At 33.1% G+C, this 19176-nt stretch overlaps 1 protein-coding gene across 2 annotated transcripts in view; it reads left to right on the top strand.

The window, feature by feature from the left end:
* EPHA3 (EPH receptor A3) overlaps window positions 1-19176 on the top strand; it is a 338848-nt gene that overhangs the window by 279601 nt on the left and 40071 nt on the right. For both annotated transcript variants that reach the window (XM_045851756.1, XM_045851757.1), the window contains exons 11-13: window positions 1165-1350; window positions 14811-14872; window positions 18376-18585. In XM_045851756.1, coding sequence (XP_045707712.1) covers window positions 1165-1350; window positions 14811-14872; window positions 18376-18585 — 458 coding nt within the window. The remainder of the gene's footprint in view (window positions 1-1164; window positions 1351-14810; window positions 14873-18375; window positions 18586-19176) is intronic.

A 19176-nucleotide genomic window follows, 5' to 3' on the forward strand; every position in this document is an offset into this window, starting at 1 on the left:
ACCACTTATTTGGACAAAAAATTAAAGAAACATTGCACTCAGTGACACCTTCTCTCTGGTGACCAATGAGTGGGGCCTGCGGCTCATATAAAAGCTCACAGTGAGAACATGGGACCAAGAATGTTACTCTGTTCCACAGACATTCTCAAAAGTAAACATGTATTTTCATCTTTTTCAGAAAAACATCTTATTTTATATTTCAAAAAATATTTTAAACATTGTATAAAACTGACTAATAATTGATGCAACATTAAGACTTCATGAATACAGAGCATGATATGTATGGCGCTCCTTTGTGGTTATTACTATGGCAGCAGTGGGGACAGAGAAATGAATGTAAAGGGTCTCTGCTCTCTGGAAGCTAAAAATTTACTGAAAGAGCAAATGTTTTCAATGGCAAAGTATATGAAGATAGTGCTCAAACTAGTTCTAGGTAATGTTCTACTGATTGCATTACACTATTTAAAAACCAGCAACACTTTATAATCAACAAATTCTGGATTAATTGTTCATTTAAGACAAACTTTTTAAGACATTGAATCTAAGAAAATATTCCCACAGTGATTTCATGGATTAAAATGTGGTATTGTTTATTTGATACTGTTGTATTATTGTTCTCCTTCCAGAAGCACAGAGAACTTTACAACTAGTTTGTCAATAATGTAGTATAGTGCTGCTTCAATAAAATGTATTGATAACAGATGGTTTCCTTTTCATTTTCAGAGGGTTCAAGTATATAGCTAAATCGGCTTTCTTAGTAAAAACAGAATATTTAAAAACATCTGAAATTTAATCCAATGCACAATGCATAACATTCATGCTGGTCTGTTGATTCCCTGAGGAAGTGGTAGCTATGAGAACAAGAATTGAAAAGTCTCATAGATATAGTTTTCAACTGTCCTTTTATTCTTTCATATTGCATTATTCAATGTGCTACTTCAAAATATATGAGGCTTATCACAAGGTCCATTTACTACTAGAGTGTGGATACCTGGAGGTTCTTAGGGAGTGTTAGATTACCAACTTCTAAAATGATTTGGAGTGTACATCTGAAAACCAAAGGTATAAATATTTTGAATGAAATTGTTAAAAGGAAACAATTGTTCTCTATTAATTTTTATTATATAATTTTTCTTGTTGGTTTGTTCTTTTGCATTCAAACAGGTGAATTTGGAGAGGTGTGCAGTGGTCGCTTAAAACTCCCATCCAAAAAAGAGATTTCAGTGGCCATCAAGACCTTGAAAGTGGGCTACACTGAAAAGCAGAGAAGAGACTTCCTGGGAGAAGCAAGCATTATGGGACAATTTGACCATCCCAATATTATTAGACTGGAGGGAGTTGTTACTAAAAGTAAGTAAAGTTGTAAGATCAACATTCGTGTATGTTGAGCAGAGGTCATTTAAACCTGAACTGAATCACTTAAGAAATTTGATTTTTTTAATAAGTATCTAACAGTTCTAACAAAAAGACCAGTTTAACAACATCATGCCTTTCTTTGACAGAAAAACAGATATTTAGCTAGTATTATATTGACAATGATCTTTACAAAACCTTAAAATATTTAGGAGTTAACCATTAGGTTATATTAACACATGCTGATTTAAAAATAGGTACAAAATGAATTTTTGAGAACTTTCTGTTATGTAGAGTTGCAAGACACAACAATGATTCAATTTGGACCGAAATTGTCAGGAACTCCCAGCTAGCTGCCATTTCTTTTACTGTTCACCAGTTCCATTTAAGCTTCCAAATCTTTACCAACCACCCCCATCCTGGCTTTAAGAAAATTATAAGAGTTTGTGGAATACTTCAGAGCAGTAAAGATTGAGACCATATTGGACCCAAGGCATTTTCTTGGTTGTCTGTGGATTTCAAACAATTCTGATCTACAGTCCCAGATGAATTCGTGACTTGTCTGGGGAAGCTCGGGCTCACAGCCTGTGATAGAGATCTGAACTATTTCCTTGATAGTTTCTCCAGCCAGACTCAAAAAGAATCCCATGAGGAAACTATGTGATTTTTGGCTCCAATCCCAATGAAAAGCTCTTCAGAATGTTCTGGGATTTTTTTTTCCTTAAGATTTTAGAGCACAAAATGAAGAATAAGCTAAATTGGCAGCAAACTCTTTAGAATGAAAGGCAACATAGCAGGGAATTTAGCATCTTTAATTCACTGGCACCACATTTTCCTATTTTGTGGTTACCAATAGACATTACACATTATATTTTTTACACTGATATTTTTCTTTAACATTACACAGAGCACTTTCCTAATGGCAGTAATACCTATTCACATTTTAGTGTGATTAAAAAGGCAATTTCTCCCTCAGAAAAGCATGATATAATTGCAGTATACTTTGATATCCTTTAGAGTTTTCTTATATAATAAATGGGATTAAGAATTTAGCAATGTGAGAGAACTTAATCATAAAGTATAAGCTATATTAAGTCATATAAGAATAATTTTCCTCTGTACTACTAAAAATTAGGCCTAGTACTAATAGCAACACTGAAATATTTTCTGACATAAAAATCTTTAAAATATTTTTCATTAATAGTCAAAACACTATTGTAGTAGTGAGGACTGGGAAAATGTATGAATCCTCTGTTCCTTACTGGTTAGAACAGACTACTTGACATGGGATAGAATGGTGTCTCCATGGTGCTTTAGGACTCAATTAGTCATTATTCTCCCCCACAGCATACCTACCAAGTCACCATTCTTCTATCTTCAACCCACTGGGAGAGGAAATTCACTTACACTTATGCAGCCATTCTTCTTTTAACTCTCAATTTTTACAACCTTTTCTTTATGAGTTGACTATTATGTGTCCACCATTGTACCATGGAGATTATTTTATACTTACTACTATCCTGTGAATTAGATATAACATAATTTTACATTTGAACAAATGATAACTAAAGAACAAGTAGCTTGTCTAACTAGAAAGTGCTAGATATGGCATTAGTAACTTGATCTGTTGGTTTCACTTTTTTCATTGATTCTAGACAAAAATGTGTTTCTACTTTTTATCATTGCATTTGACTTATTATTTTATATCTTGAATTATCTTCCATAACATTTTCAATCATAACAGGACATCCTCCAAGCTTTAAAAACTTTCTGTGGGTAATTAATAAACTTTAAGAACTAAAACAAAATGTAAACTCTCATAGAAACCAAGACCTATGTTATTTGATAATTAGTGATTAAAACAGAACCTGGATCAATTATAGGTTCTTAACTTACCAATGTTCAGGAATAAAAGACTGATTGAATGAGTGAGTGAGTGAATGAATGAATAAGAAATAAATAAGAGAACATTGTCTGCTACCAATAGGTCTTTCTTCAGTGTTGGTTCATGTACTGAATGCATGTTTCAAAGTGGAATTGTATAACTGCTTAGTCACTCAGGGAGCAATGGAGAAGATGACTACATTTTAACAGGAGCAGAATTTTCACCTAATTCTCCAATGCCTACAACTAAGAAAATGTAAGATACACATAACTATCAAAGTAAATATTAGGTTTACATTGAAACTTACTGATAGCCTCTCATATAGTACCAAGTGTGAGCTGATTTTTTTTTTTGCCTCCAGTGTTAAGAATTTTTGAAGAAAAGTTGTTATATTTTACTAGTTGCTTCTTATAATTCATTTACTGAGTGATAAGCAACATTACACTATAATATTTTTGGCAGTTTTTATTGAGATATAAAAATAAAATAATCAAATATAAATTATGGTCACTTAGCAAAGAAATCCATAAATCGATCCTCAAACCAAAATGAAGGGAACAAATGCATTGAGAAAAATATTAAATATTGTTGGTAATATGCATTTAATGACTTTTTTTTCATTTAATGACTTTTCAAGTCTGATTCTGTAAGTTTAATATGAATTACAACTGCCTTATTCTTAGAGTGAAAATTCTAAGTTTGATCTATCTCCCTGGTTAAATAGGCATGTAAGAAGTTGCCAGATCTGACTGTATAACTCCCAGTCATCTCATAGTGCAGGTATTAACAGGCTGTGCATTAGATTTTGAGCTTCTTCAGTGGCATATTTAAAAGCTTTAAGTCTGGCACTCTGAAACACCTGAGAGAAGATGGAAATGCCTTAGAATAAAATTAATATGTTGCATTTAATATGAAAATAAGACAGTTTTGTCACCAGAAGAAATTATTAAATCCACTTCTATTATTTTCTTTGTCTCTTGAGATTATACAATGGCTAAAGCAGTCTGCCTTCAAAGTCCATACACACTCATACACATACATACACAGAACTAAGGTGATACAGAGCTTATGATTTAATGAGAAAAACTGTATTTAAAGAAAAAATATAATTGGTGTTTGGATTAATAATGAGAGGATGAAAATTCAAGTCCTGACTCAACCACACTGATGACAAGACCTCTGGTCAATCAGACCACTCATAGAGACTCACTTTCTTCACTTGTAATATGGAAATAGCAGTGCTATTTTACTATTTCCAGATACTTTAAGATCAAATAAGATTACATAGACATACCTTATTATGTGGAATAAAGCCATGAACATCTAAATTACCACTTCTGCTGTGTTTAAGATTTTCACCAGTTCATCTGAAGTACAAAAGGAAATGTTTGAAAACAATTCTTTTTTTTGCTCAAAGATAATTATTTTTATTATTGATAATAAATATGTGCTTTGATATATGAAGTCTATTATAATGTAGTATTTGCAACTCATTTAGAGGAAGCCCTTTATTCGATTATAATATTTTCATTTATTTAAATTGAGCCATAAACAATGTTAATGGTACATTTCGAGCCTGATGCTCTTAAACAAGAGAAGGTGAGAGAGTCTCTGATCTCAAAGTAGTAGAAATCTGAAGGCACAGTCTCTGCTTAGAGCTTGGCACTAACATGTGTTATCAATTTTAGTAGAAGTTCAAAAAGATGGAACTTTTCTAAAGCAAATGTTTGATATTTCTGCCATCACACCATTAGTCAAACAATGTTCAGGCTCCAAAAAGACCTCCATTGGCCACTTTTCACTTAGTGAAATAGAATGAATTATATTAGACATGACTGTTGTGTTTTTATTGTTATTTGGGGAGGGATTATTTACTGATTTTTAAAAAAAATAATATGCAACTTAACTATGAACTTGAATTATTAAGGAATGTCATAAGCAGAATATTAAAATGATGTCTTATAATTAAACATTTCTATATTTGTGCAAACATCCACTTTACACATGCAAAAACAAACTTAGTTATTTGTTCCCACCTTTCTATCTTCACCACATATGACAAAGAAACATTATTGGAATAACATGTAATTCTTTAGTGACAATGCCAAATTCTGGCTATTTTCTGTTTGCTTCTCTTCAAAAGTTTTCTTCAGCACTTATCTCAAGGGTACTATTCTCCATGTCATATTCTTTTTTAAAATAATTTGAACATTTTATTAATTTATTTCTATTTTTTAACATTTTTATTGTTATTCTATTAAGTTGTCCCAGTTTTTTTCCTCTTTTCCCTTTTCTGTCCATCCCACCTCCTGCTCCAGCAGTCAATTCTCACACTGCTGCCCATGTCCATGGTCATTCATACAGGTTCTTTGACTAGTCCCTTCCCCTTCCTTCCACCAGTTTCCTCCTTCCACCTTCCCACTGATCCCTGTAAGTCTGTTCCATGTTTCCATGTCTGTGGTTCTATTTTGTTCATTTGTTTATTTTGTTCATTAGATTACTTTTATAGGTGAGATCATATGGTATTTGTCTTTCACCAACTGGCTTATTTCACTTAGAATAATATCCTCCAGTTCCAGCCATGCTGTTGCAAAATGTAGGAGTCCCTTCTTTTTTTCTGCTGCGTAGTATTCCATTATATATATATATGTACCACAGTTTTTTGATCCACTCATTTACTGATTGGCACTTAGGCTGTTTCCAGAACTTGGCTTCTGTATATAGTGCTGTTATCAACGCAATCCCTATTAAAATACTAATGGCATACTCCACAGATCTAAAACAAATATTTCAAAAATGTATATGGAACCAAAAAAGACTATGGATATCCTCAGAAATCTTGAGAAAAGAATAAAGTAGGAGGGATCACAATACCTGATATGGAACTATACTACAAGGCCACTGCAATCAAAATAGTCTAATACTGGCATAGAAACAGACACGTAGATCAATGGAATAGAATAGAGAGCCCAGAAATAAACCCATGCCTTTATGGTCAGTTAATTATTGACAAAGGGGGCAAAAGCATACAATGGAACAAAATTAACCTCCTTAATAAGTGGTGTTGGAAGAACTGGACTGGTCCATGCAAAAAAAAATGAAACTCAACCACCAATTTACACCATATATGAAAATAAAGTCAAAATGGAAAAAAAGCCTTAATATAAATCATGACACCGTGAAAGCCCTAGAGTAAATCATAGGCAGGAAAATTTCAGATATCCCATGTAGAAATAATTTTGCCAATATATCTCCTAGGGCAAGGGAAATAAAGATTAAAAAAGAAAAATAAATAAATAAACTATTCTAACAGTTCAGCCAGATTTATTCATCAGGGGGTGATAATAACAAAAAGCTGCTTCAGGCATTTAGTATTAGGAAATTAAGGTTCCTGTAAATGAGGTGGCTATCTTCCTCTCCCAGTCCAACTACTAACTTTATTATTTGTGAATAAAATACCAAATAAAAGACTAGTCTCAAAATAAGGCAAAAATGAAAAATAAATAATATATAAACAAATGGGACTACATCAAGTTAAAAAGTAGCCAAAGAAACCATCATCAAACTAAAAACGGAATGACTATATGGGAGAACATATTTGCTACTGATACTTTGGACAAGGGTATGACCTCCAAAATATATGAAGAACTCATACAACGCAATAGCAGGATGGCAAACAATGCAGTTAAAAAATGGGCAAAGGACTCACTTCTGGTCAAGATGGAGGTATAATTAGACATACTTTGCCTCCTTGCATAACCACAAGAAGAATACAATTAACCTCAAACAAAAAAACACGCAGCACTGCCACAATATTGAACTATGTGGAAGTCTGACAACCAAAGATTTAAAGAAGACATATTCAGCCGGAAGGGTTGGAGGGGTGAAGCTGTGGGCCCAGGGTGGGGAGAGAACATGCAGTGTAGCACGAAGAGGCAGCGAGGAGGCAAAATTGTGTTCCTACATTCACTTGTGGTGGATAAATTTGGGTAGAGATATTTTTGGGGCGGCAAGCCCAGCCCCAGACCAGGTGACAAAACTCAGGATTCCAGCACCAGGAAGATTAAGCCTCATAACTTCTGGCTGTAAAAACCAGTGGGGGTTGGGGCAGTGGTAGAAGCTGCTGGTTTCTCAGGAGAGTCCATTTAAAGGGCCCATACAGACTTAGAATATATGAAAACCCACCCACTCTGGGAATAACCACCAGGGCAATCACTAGGAGAATGATATACACATATGGGAACTGGGTAAAATGACTGGAAATGGGCAAGTGTTGGGCAAACCTCCAGAATCCAGACAGTATCACTGGCTCCTCTCTGACCCCTTTCCCCACACAGATACACAAAGTGGTGAAATATGTTGCCCTGCCCTGGTGAATACATAAGGCTCCCCACCATACAACTTAACAGTTATGCTAAGACTTGGAGACATAGCAGCTCTACCTAATACACAGACACAAACACAGGGAGACTGCCAAATTGAGGTGACAAAGAAGTATGGCCCAAAGGAAATAACAGAACAAAACCCCAGAAAAACAGCTAAACAATGGAAATAGCCAGCCTATTGGATGCAGAGTTCAGAAACTGATGATCTGGGTGCTCAGAGAATTAATTGAGTATGGCCAAAACATCAGGGGAGTAATGAAGATTACACTAAGTGAAATAAAAGAAAATCCACAGGGAACCAACAGTGAAGGGAAGGAAGCTGAGATTCAGATCAACTATTTGGAACATAAACATTCAACCAGAACAGAAAGAAGAAACAAGACTTAAAAAAAAAAAAAACAGTAACAAGGAGAGTAAATGACTTTGGACATCTCCAAAGGTGCCAATATCCAAATTATAGTGATGCCAGAAGAAGAAGAGCAAGAAATTGAAAATTTATTTGGAAAAACAATGAAGGAAAACTTCCTAATTTGGCAAAGGAAATAGACATGCAAGTCCAGGAAGCACAGAGAGTCCCAAACAAGTTGGACCCAAAGATGTCCACACCAAGGCACATCATAATTAAAATGCCACAGGTTAAATATAGAGAGAGAATCTTGAAAAGTAGAGAGTTACCTACAAAGCAGTTCCCTTACGGGGAACTACTGAGCTGATTTCTCAAAAGAAACTTTTCAGGCAAAAAGTATTCAAAGTGATGAAAAGCAAGGACCTATACCATCAATATTACTCTATCCAGTGAAATTATTATTTAGAATGGAAGGTCAAATAAAGTACTTCCCAGACAATAAAAAGCTAAAGGAATTACTCATCACTAAGCCCTTATTACATGAAATGTTAAAGGAACTTATCTAAGAAAAAGAAGATCAAAACTATGAATATTAAAATGACAACAAACTCACAACTATTTGCAACTGAACCTAAAAAACAAAAACAAACAAATAAGCAGAACAGGAATAGGATCACAGATAGGGAGATCATTTGGAGGGTAATCAGCTGGATGGAAGAAGAGGGAGAATGGGGAAAAAGTACAGGGATTCAGAAACATAATTAGTAGGTACAAAGTAGACAGTAAGATGTTAAGAATAGAATAGGAAATGGAGAAGCCAAAGAACTTACATGCATGGTCCATGGACATGAACTAAGGGAGGGGATTGCAGGAGGGAAGGGGAATACCAGGCAGAGGGGGACAAGGGGAGAAAAATTGGGATAACTGTAATAGCATAATCAAAAAATATTCTTATAAAAATGAAATAAAATGAAATAAAAATGGGCAAAGGACCTGAACTGACACTACTCCAAGATGGACATTCAGGTGGCCCACAGACATATGAAAAGATGTTCAACATCACTAGCCATCAAAGAATTGTAAACTAAAGCTATAATGAGATATTACCTCATTCCTGTCAAAATGGCTATCATTAATAAATCAACAACAAATAAGTGCAGGTGAGGATGAGGAGAATAGGGAATCCATGTTATATTCTTAATAGATAATATATACTTCTTTTATTAGTAATTTATAGAAACAGTTTGTTAGAATAATCAATTCTAATAGTTTGTAGAATAATCAACACAACTTATATCATGCATTCAGGGCTTGTAATTTGATAAATCAGTTAAGACCATTTCCATCTATGTGTCCATATCAGCAAAACTAAGAAAAATTTCTACTTAATAAATGAGAAAAAATAAGGCAGAAAATGCTATTTTTACAACCTGAAGAACTTTCCTTATTTCTTTAACACCATCCAGGTATATCTCATTGTTGAGTTGTCCCTGTATGAATTACAAAAGAGTGTGTTGCATACTCCCCTTGATCATTTAGATAAGTAGAGTTTTTGATAGTTTTGAAAGATCAGATTCAACCTAAAAAATTTGTCAGAGTATGATTTGCATGTGCCCAAGGACTGACCTTAAAAAGTGCTAGTTTAAACATATAATAACTATCCTAAATGAAGGAGAAATATAGTTACAACTTGTATAATAACTGTCTTAGTAGTTCTGATATTTTACACAAACTCTGGCAGAAAGGGAAAATAGAAACACCCTTAACTCATGAGGCTAGAGACAATGTTGATACCAACCCACATAAGAATATTATCAAAAGGAAAATAATGGATCAGTGTTAACACATGAACACAAGTTCAATAACACCAGAGTTATTATAAAGCCATACCTAGCAATGTATCAAAAAAGATACTGTATCATGCCCAAGTATGGATTATTCTAAGAATGCAGAGTTGGTTCAATATTTAGCATTCAAGAAAGTCACAACATTAATAGAAAAGAAAAGGCCAACCTCAATAAACACAGAAAATAAGCAAACATTTTTATTTAAAATATTTTCTTAGCACATCATACATAAAAAATATGTATGCTGATGAATGTATGTAAACAACCCCCCCAAATCAAACAAACCTACAATCATCGTATTCAATAGTGAAACATTAAAAGCATTTAAGAATTGAAACAGAAGCCTGCTATCATCACTTCAATTTATTGTTACTTCCTAAAGTATTAATTTTTACTATTATACATAAAAATAAATAAAAGATAAAAAGCTTGAAAAGATAAAAACTAAACTGTCCTTCAAAACTGGCCGTATTATGATTAATATATTCATTAACTGTCACTGCACTTACTGAGCAAATCAGATCTAAATGGAATAACGGAAAGTAGAAATATCATTCCTGTCTTTAAAGTATTGAATTTGTTTCAGGTTAGCATAAATAAACTTAAAAAATTTAGTCAACTGAGTGCAAAACATTTGACATGTAAATATTGGAAGTGTATGGTTGCTTAAAGAGGAGTTGGAAAAAGCACTTTTTAGCCTCATTTGGAAGACAGAAATTATCCTTAACCAGTCTGAGGTGACAGACGTAAGATTATCAATTGTAAATAGTACTCTGCTAGGTGCTGAATACAGAACTACAGGTAAAATGAAGTTGGCCCCTGGCCTCAGTAACTCAGAGACCAGTGGGTATAATAAGGATCATTCTTAACAAAAATAATGTCTTGATTAAAATAGAACTTTGAAAAGATTGTTCTGTATTTTACATTATTTAATGGAAAGCTAACAGGGAAATACTTTAATTCAGTGCAGCACAATATTTTTATCAGTCAGTTAGTTATAGTACCTGAAAATCTATAACCAAAACCTTTCTTTCTAATCAAAGATGATCCAAGACTTCCTTCCTGGAAATAGTGAGGCACATTTTTTCAATTTTCTTCAATTTCTTTTTTCTCGCTTATGCTTTTCTGCTTCCACCCTGATTATGATTACATGATAATAATGAGTGTGTGTTGCTAATGTCAAATATTTTGATTTTATAATAGATTGTGTTTAAGACTTTAAGAAATAAAACATGTATATGTAATCATAATTGTTAATAGAAGTTAATAGTATTTCTTTTAGAAATAAATTAAATTTCAAGATTTGTAATATTTCAGTATTGATAATTTTTGTTTTCATAAAAATATTTAAAGTAGCATTTATTTGGTAATTGCAATACAATTTCTAGATATTGCTGTATATCACATTAATTGTGCTCTTTTTTTATAGAAAAGGTGGTTAGAAACATGTGATGAAATTGTACTGAACCTGGAGTTCTTATACATTTTGAATCACATTCCTCTGTTGTCTAACAATGGTTCAATGATCAGTAATATCTCTGAGCCACTAGGGATATTTGGGGAAATGAACTATTGTAACAAACTGATATGCTTCCATTAAGCTTTTAATGATAAAAATTTGATTTTATCTAGACTCAAATAATTTTAAAAACAAAAGCAAAATTCTATTGCAAATCTTGTTTTTCTAATTTTTTATTAAATTTTATTTCAGCCAGTCATGCAGAAAAAATTCATGTATTCAGTATGTATTTTTAGATGTATTTTAGAATCTCTGAAGGCAGTAAATATAGTAGGCACTTTTTTAACATTAGAAGAATTTTTTTAATTTTTAAAAAATTATATTGTATTGTTTATGCTATTATAGTTATGACAATTTTTTTTCTAAATCAAAATATGCATGAAAGAGTATGCAAAATTAAATAGAAATACATTGCATCATGTGAAGATGAGCTGGTATTTTATGATTTACAACTATATTTCACATATGTTAAAACAATTTTTCTCCAGTATTACATCTCTTCCTTTAACCACATTCATCATAATCAAAATCACAAGGAAAACCAAGTAAAGATACTGCTTTCCAAGGTAGAATATTTGCGATTCTGTTTACTCTTTGTCTGTACATTGGGTTTGCTGAATCTTTGAACTTAATGTAAAGCACATTTTTAGACTTGCCCATTTAAACTGATGTGTTTATAAATACCTAAATTATAGAGCTAAATGCAGCCTGATCCTGTTTCTGAATGGTCATGAGACTTTGGCATAATTGGCTGGTTTGATTTTTCAGCTACTTTTGTTTCCCTTGCCAAACATTTTACTAGACATGTTAACAAGAAATGAAGTGGTCATAGGCTGGCATCCAGAGGAAGAGAGATAAGCAAGGGTTTGTGTAGCACTGAATACAAACACAATAATTGGCCACTGTAACTATGAGTTGCTGCATGAGACAGAATATCTGTGACTACATTCATGGTATGCACTGAATTTTGATAAATATTATTCTTCATAGAATTGTGTTAAAAAGGAACAAAGAAATTTATAGCTATTTATGGAGAACATGCACATGAATTTCATTTATTCATACACACATTCATTTACCATTCACCTCATTTCAGGTCAGATCTTTTAAATCAGTTTTTAGGCATTTAATTTTCCATTTCAGGAGAGAGATTTCCAGGGAAATGTTGAAACTTCTCTTTTTTCTTTAATATTTTCAGATCAACTCCTGGCTGGCATAGCTCAGTGGATTGAGCGCAGGCTGCAAACCAAAGTGTCGCAGGTTCAATTCCCAGTCAGGGTGCATGCCTGGGTTGCAGGCCATGACCCCCAGCAACCGCACATTGATGTTTCTCTCTCTCTCTTTCTCCCTCCCTTCCCTCTCTAAAAATAAATAAATAAAATCTTTAAAAAAATATTTTCAAATCAAAGCTCAATTAGAACGTTGAAGAAGCAAGTTCTTGAGGCTCAAGGTTTTGTCTAAAATGAAGTTTCAGACATTACATATAATGTGTTACTCTATATAACTAGATCACTCTGATAATGGAAAAGAGATTGGGATATCAATAGATTGTTATGCATATTAAAATTATTGGAGAAATTTTATAAAATTTAAATATTTTTGTCACCTCTTAATAAATAAGATATACAACTTGGTATATATTCAAGTACTAAATGTAGGAATTTTAACATCCACAGTACTAATGCATAATTCACAAAAGAGTATGAATTAAGAGTTTTCACCTATGAAAGGAAAAGAATCAAAGAAAGCTACTTCCTATCATCAGAATGGCAAACTAAACTGCATGATATAGAAGGATCTTATCAGGAAAAAATATGTGTACTCATAAATTAGGTATGCATAGATATTTGCAAAAAAAAAACTATTATTTGCTCAAGGTCTTACATCAGTACTCAGTCAAGTCTTAACTCAGGTTTTCTACACATGGAGGAGTTCTTTTCCTTCTTTTTGTAACATGATGGTTTTACAGTTAAAACAATATTATAGCAACAATAAGGGAAGAGAATTACAGTGTGGTAATATATGTAGGCTTTGAAACAAAAGACATCTGTTTTGGGTATCCACTGCTAATTGTGTGACCTCCTCAGCAAGTTTCCCAAATTCATGATGTTTTCAGTGGAGGAAACAGTAAAATGAGAATAATACATATTACTAATGCATAGGATGATGTGAAGATAAAGTGATGTAAAGTATGTCAAGTACTAATGTAATGTTACATGATTCTAAAAATAGAAAAATTACAAGTGTTTCCTATACATCAAAAATATCAATTTTTCATATATTTTTCTATTTAAAATGTTTGTTTTGTATTACTTATTTTCATAGTTGTGATCATAATGCATGTAGAATTATGTGTTTTCAGCTCTGGTTCATGTAAAATTATTATGTAGCAATTGTTTAAAGTGCAATAGTCTTCAGTCATTTTAATTCAGAATAACTATAGAATTGAAACTCAAAATTGACTAAATCAATGCCTATAGTTAAACATTTATTTATTCTATTTGTAGATCTTTATATCAGCATATTTAATGCTTATGTGTCTAATGCACTTTCATACATTATATATTTCTTTCAGGATGAACTTCCAAAAGTAACAGCACAATACATTCAGATTGCAATTTTTTAGCTTTATAACTTGTTAACTGTGTGCTGTTAGGTTAGTTTGTTATCCTCCGTATATCTTATTTTTCTTATGTGTAAGATGGGAATGATAAATAAATTAGGACATATCAAATAATTAAACCATTATCTTGTATGTAATAATTACTATCTAAACATATATAAATGCTTATTAAAAGATTTAATGGTATTTAAGTCCACATATTTCAAAAATGGTTATTATAAGTTATTGCCAACAGCAATTATAATTTTATTTACCTTTTAAACATAGCATGGATTTTATCATTTTAATGAATTAAGTGGATACAGATAAAAAGATTAACATCATTAGTCTTAATTGTTCTGTACAATTCACATGTTGAATCCATGAAGGAAGGATTTTGAATTACTTGTTTCTGGCTAACCAGCGCTAGAGAATACTTAGCACATAGCTGTGTAAATATCTTTAGAACGTGTAAATGATTGTGGGATTATTGGTTGTATCTTGAGCTTGAAGACAGAAATACTTGGTTTTGTAGATGAGCTCAGGTGCAATTAAAATGAAGAAAAGGCCAAATTTTGTGTTCATGGAAAGCCATGCCAAATGAGCCAATTTAGATGTCATAGGTTATAGACTCTTATGCTGAAAGAAAAACCCTTCAGTTTATAAAAGAAAATTATTTTCTATTGAAAGTTAGTTTTTTTAATTGCAACTTTGAAAAATGTTTCAATTTTTTAACTCCTCAGGTATATCAAAGTGTATTATATGTTCACTGCATATATAATTGCTCAGGTGTATCAAAGTACATTATATATATTTATTGAATACTTGTTGAGTTCTTCTGATGATTATGTATTTAATTTACCATATACCTAGGTAAACCAGTTATGATTGTCACAGAATACATGGAGAATGGTTCCCTGGACAGTTTTTTACGTGTAAGTAGAAGGTTTTTATATACATTCACATAGATCTCATATTTCTCCCTATTTATCTATTCACACACATACATAATATGGAATGAATTACTGAAAATATTGGAGACAACCTCTGATATTTTGCCAAACAATTAGATAATCAAAGTTCAAGATAGAACTGAAATTTGCTGAGACTAAGTAACAAGAGGGAGACTAAATTGGAATCTTTATCTTGAAGCATCCAAATGTTAATGGTTTATATTTTTTAAACAAAAGTGTTCAGTCTTCTTTGGCCTTTTCATATTGCCAAGATTCACATCAGTTAAAATAACAATGAAAAGTAATCTTGAAGTAAGACAGTTAACATTGATGTAAGAAATACTCCCTTTATTTAAAGTAACCTGAGAGTGCTACATGATAAAAAGCCATTTATCTCTCACATAGTGCCATCCACTCAAAAAATAATCTCGTGTTATAATGCTAAAGTATCCACAATTTAGAGATGTCATTTTGGAACAAATATGTTAAAAAATACAAAAATTTTACACTGTTAATCACTAGTCACTGCAAGGAATAAAGACAGACATAAACCCTATCCTCGATGTGCTTTCAGCACTGTATAGAGATGATAGATAGACAGGTAGATAGATGATAGATAGATAGATAGATAGACAGACAGTACAATTCATTATCATGGAGGAAATTTCTAAATTTTGTATGAATGAGAAATTATTAATTTTAATATTTGTGAACCAAATATACATTTTCTTAGAAATTGTTTTCCTAAACATATTTCAAAAACATTTTTTTCAAGTTAGTCAATTAAATCATAATAATATACTTTATTTTTTAAGTACATTTTATTGATTTGCTGTTATAGTTGTCCCATTTTTTCTCCCCTCTTTTCCCCTCCTCCCTGCACCCCCATCCTTCCAGCACCCACTCCCCTTAGTTCATGTCTATGGGTCATACATATAATTCTTTGGCTTCTCCATTTCCTATACTACTCTTAATCACCCTCTTGTCTATTTTGTACCTACCATTTATGCTTCTTATTGTACCTTTTCCTGTACCATCCCCCCATTCTTGCCCCTTCCCCTCCCCTCTGGTAACCCTCCATGTGATCTCCATTTCTGTGATTGTTTTCCTGTTCTAGTTGTCTTCTTAGTTTGTTTTTGCTTTTTTTTTTAAGGTTCAGTTGTTGTTAGTTATGAGTTTGTTGTAATTTTACTGTTCATAGTTTTGATCTTCTTTTTTTTAGATAAGTCCCTTTAACATTTCATATAATAAGGGCTTGGGGATGATGAACTCTTTTAACTTGACCTTATCTGGGAAGCTCTTTATCTCCCCTTCTATTCTAAATGATAGCTTTGCTGGATAGAGTAATCTTGGATGTAGGTGCTTGCCTTTCATAACTTAGAATACTTCTTTCCAGTCCCTTCTTGCTGATAAGATTTCTTTTGAAAAATCAGCTGATAGTTTTATGGGAGCTCCTTTGTAGGTATCTTTCTGCTTTTCTCTTGCTGCTTTTCACATTCTCCCCTTATCGTTAATCTTGGGTAATTTAATTGTGTTGTGTCTTGGTGTGTTCCTCCTTGGGTCCAATTTCTTTGGGATTCTCTGAGCTTCCTGGACTTCCTGGAAGTCCATTTCCTTCACCAGATCGGGGAAGTTTTCTTTTATTATTTTTTCAAATGAGTTTTCAATTTCTGGCTTTTTCCCTTCTCCTTCTGGCATTTCTATGATTTGGATGTTGGAACGTTTAAAGTTGTACCAGAGGTTCCTAAGCCTCTTAATTCTTATTTCTTAATTCTGTTCTAGTTGAATGTTTATCTCTTCCTTCTTTTCCAAATCATTGATTTCCGTCCCAGTTTCCTTCCTTCACTGTTGGTTCCCTGTACATTTTCTTTTATTTCACTTTGGATAGCATTCACTTCTTCCTCTATTTTGTGACTGTACTCAATCATTTCTGTGAGCAACCTAATTACCAGAATGTTCAACTCTGCATCTAATAGGTTGGCTGTCTTCTTGTCTCTTAGATTTTTCTTGAGGTTTGCTCTGTTCTTTCACTTGGGGCATATTTTTTTTTGTCTTGGCGCCTATTACATTGTAAGAGGCAGTGCCTTAAGTATTTGCTAGGGTGGGGCTACTCACTTTGCTGTGTTGTGGCACTGTCTGTGGGGGAGAGGTTCAAGAGGAAACAATTCCTCTTGCTCAGTTCTCTCTCCACTTTCCATCACTTCCCCAGCTACCCACAAGTGGATTGGGCCCTTCTAGTGCTGATTCCCATGTGGGTGGGTTTACATATGTTCTAGAACTCCATGGGTCTCTCCAACAAACTCTTCTGCGAAGCTGTGAGTTTATCCCACCATAACAACACCCACATGATTTTACAGCCAGAGGTTTTGAGACTTGAGTTTCCTGTACTAGAACCCTGTGTTACATGGTCTGTCTCAGTCCCCAGTTGTTCCTCCCTATTTTTCTGCACATAAATGTGGAACTACAGGTCTGCCAGCCATCACTTTGCCATGCATCCTCTCTTCCCTGGCTGCCTGTCTCTGTCTCTCCTACCAGTCTGGATGAATGTTTCCTCTTTAACTCCTTGGTTGTCAGACTTCTATACAGTTTGATTTTCTGGCAGTTCTGGTTGTTTTTGCTTTTAAATTTGTTGTTGTCCTTCTTTTCATTATGTGGGGAAACAAAGCATATTTACCTATGCATCCATCTTGGCCAGAAGTTCTTAAATCAAAATAATATTCTTGTAATATATTATTGTGGGAACTGGGTTTGAGTGCAGTGGGGTGGGGCAGGGGAGAGTGATGGGGGAAAAGATGGGACAACTATAATTGAACAACAGTAATAAAAAATTAAAACTTAAAAAAATAAAATATTGTTCATGTATATATAACTAAACATGAAATTTTATATGTATGTATATATGTGTGTTTGTATGTATGTATCTATTTATCTATTTCTCCATCTACCCATCATCTAAAACATGTATTTCTACTTTAATCCAAAAAAAATGGAGGCTATTCTAAATACAGAGCTCCAACTTTATGGACAATTAAATGTCAGGTAGAAAACATATTTCAGTAAATATTTTTTAAAGTTTAACATTCACCTTATTTGGAGAAATTAATGAAACATCAAAAAAACTGGAAAGAAAAATGAACACTTGAACAAATAAATAAAATCCTATAGCACAGGATTCATTTCATTTTGTTATTCTTGAGCTTAACATTCTGAGGAGTTAGTATGTCACATAAACAGGAAGATAGTTCATGTTTGAACTTGCAGTCAAATAATTAAGGTACTTCTTGTTACAGAGTGTTTAGTAATGCAGCACTTAGGCTATTTTCTTTTAGCCTTATATCCATTTAGTCACATATCTTTTTGCACTGAAGTACTTAGAACTAAGATGTATAGTAAGTATTGTTACCATTCAGTATGTGAGATTTTAACCAAGATATATCTTTAAGAGATGCAACACATCTTAATTATACATTTGAAATACTTCTTAGAAACATGATGCCCAGTTTACAGTCATCCAGCTAGTGGGGATGCTTCGGGGGATAGCATCTGGCATGAAGTACCTCTCGGATATGGGCTATGTTCACCGAGACCTCGCTGCTAGGAACATCTTAATCAACAGCAATTTGGTGTGTAAAGTTTCTGATTTTGGACTTTCACGTGTTCTAGAAGATGATCCAGAAGCGGCTTACACAACAAGAGTGAGTAACTTTTTTCCCATTTATCTTTGTTTTCAAATTTGTATAATGTTGACTCGTAAATATGTAGAAATCATGTCCCACAATGCTTTATCATGTATATCTTCCATCAAGGGAGGTTTATCCTTTAATGTTAAAATATTATTACTAAGATGGGAAAATAAATGACCATTGTTCATGAGGACAGTGATGATTTTACTTCTGACTGCCCGTGCATTGATTTAATGCTTCCCTCAAAGGGCAGCAAGGTTCTCACATGCCTGACATCTTGGTATTTTTATATTTACCCTTTTTCCATCATGGTTGAGACATCTGTAAGTAGACTGTATAAATTCTCAGTACCCCTATCCAACTGTATATAGTTTTAAATAATTTTAAATTGATATTTACATAAGTAACATGTGTTAATATCATAAAAATTTCAAAACAAAGCACCAAAAAAAGAGAAAAGTTATTCATAATGGTGACACCTGCAAAGAACATTTATGACTTTGTGAGTCAGTTCTCTCAGATTTTTCCTACACACCCATTTTTACACACACATGCTTGGATCCATAACCAGAATGGGATTGTTCCCAGTGCCACTGTGTAGCC

The sequence above is a fragment of the Phyllostomus hastatus genome, unplaced genomic scaffold (assembly GCF_019186645.2).
Source record: "Phyllostomus hastatus isolate PE091 unplaced genomic scaffold, TTU_PhHast_1.1 phas_contig_86, whole genome shotgun sequence".
Lineage (NCBI taxonomy): Eukaryota > Metazoa > Chordata > Mammalia > Chiroptera > Phyllostomidae > Phyllostomus > Phyllostomus hastatus.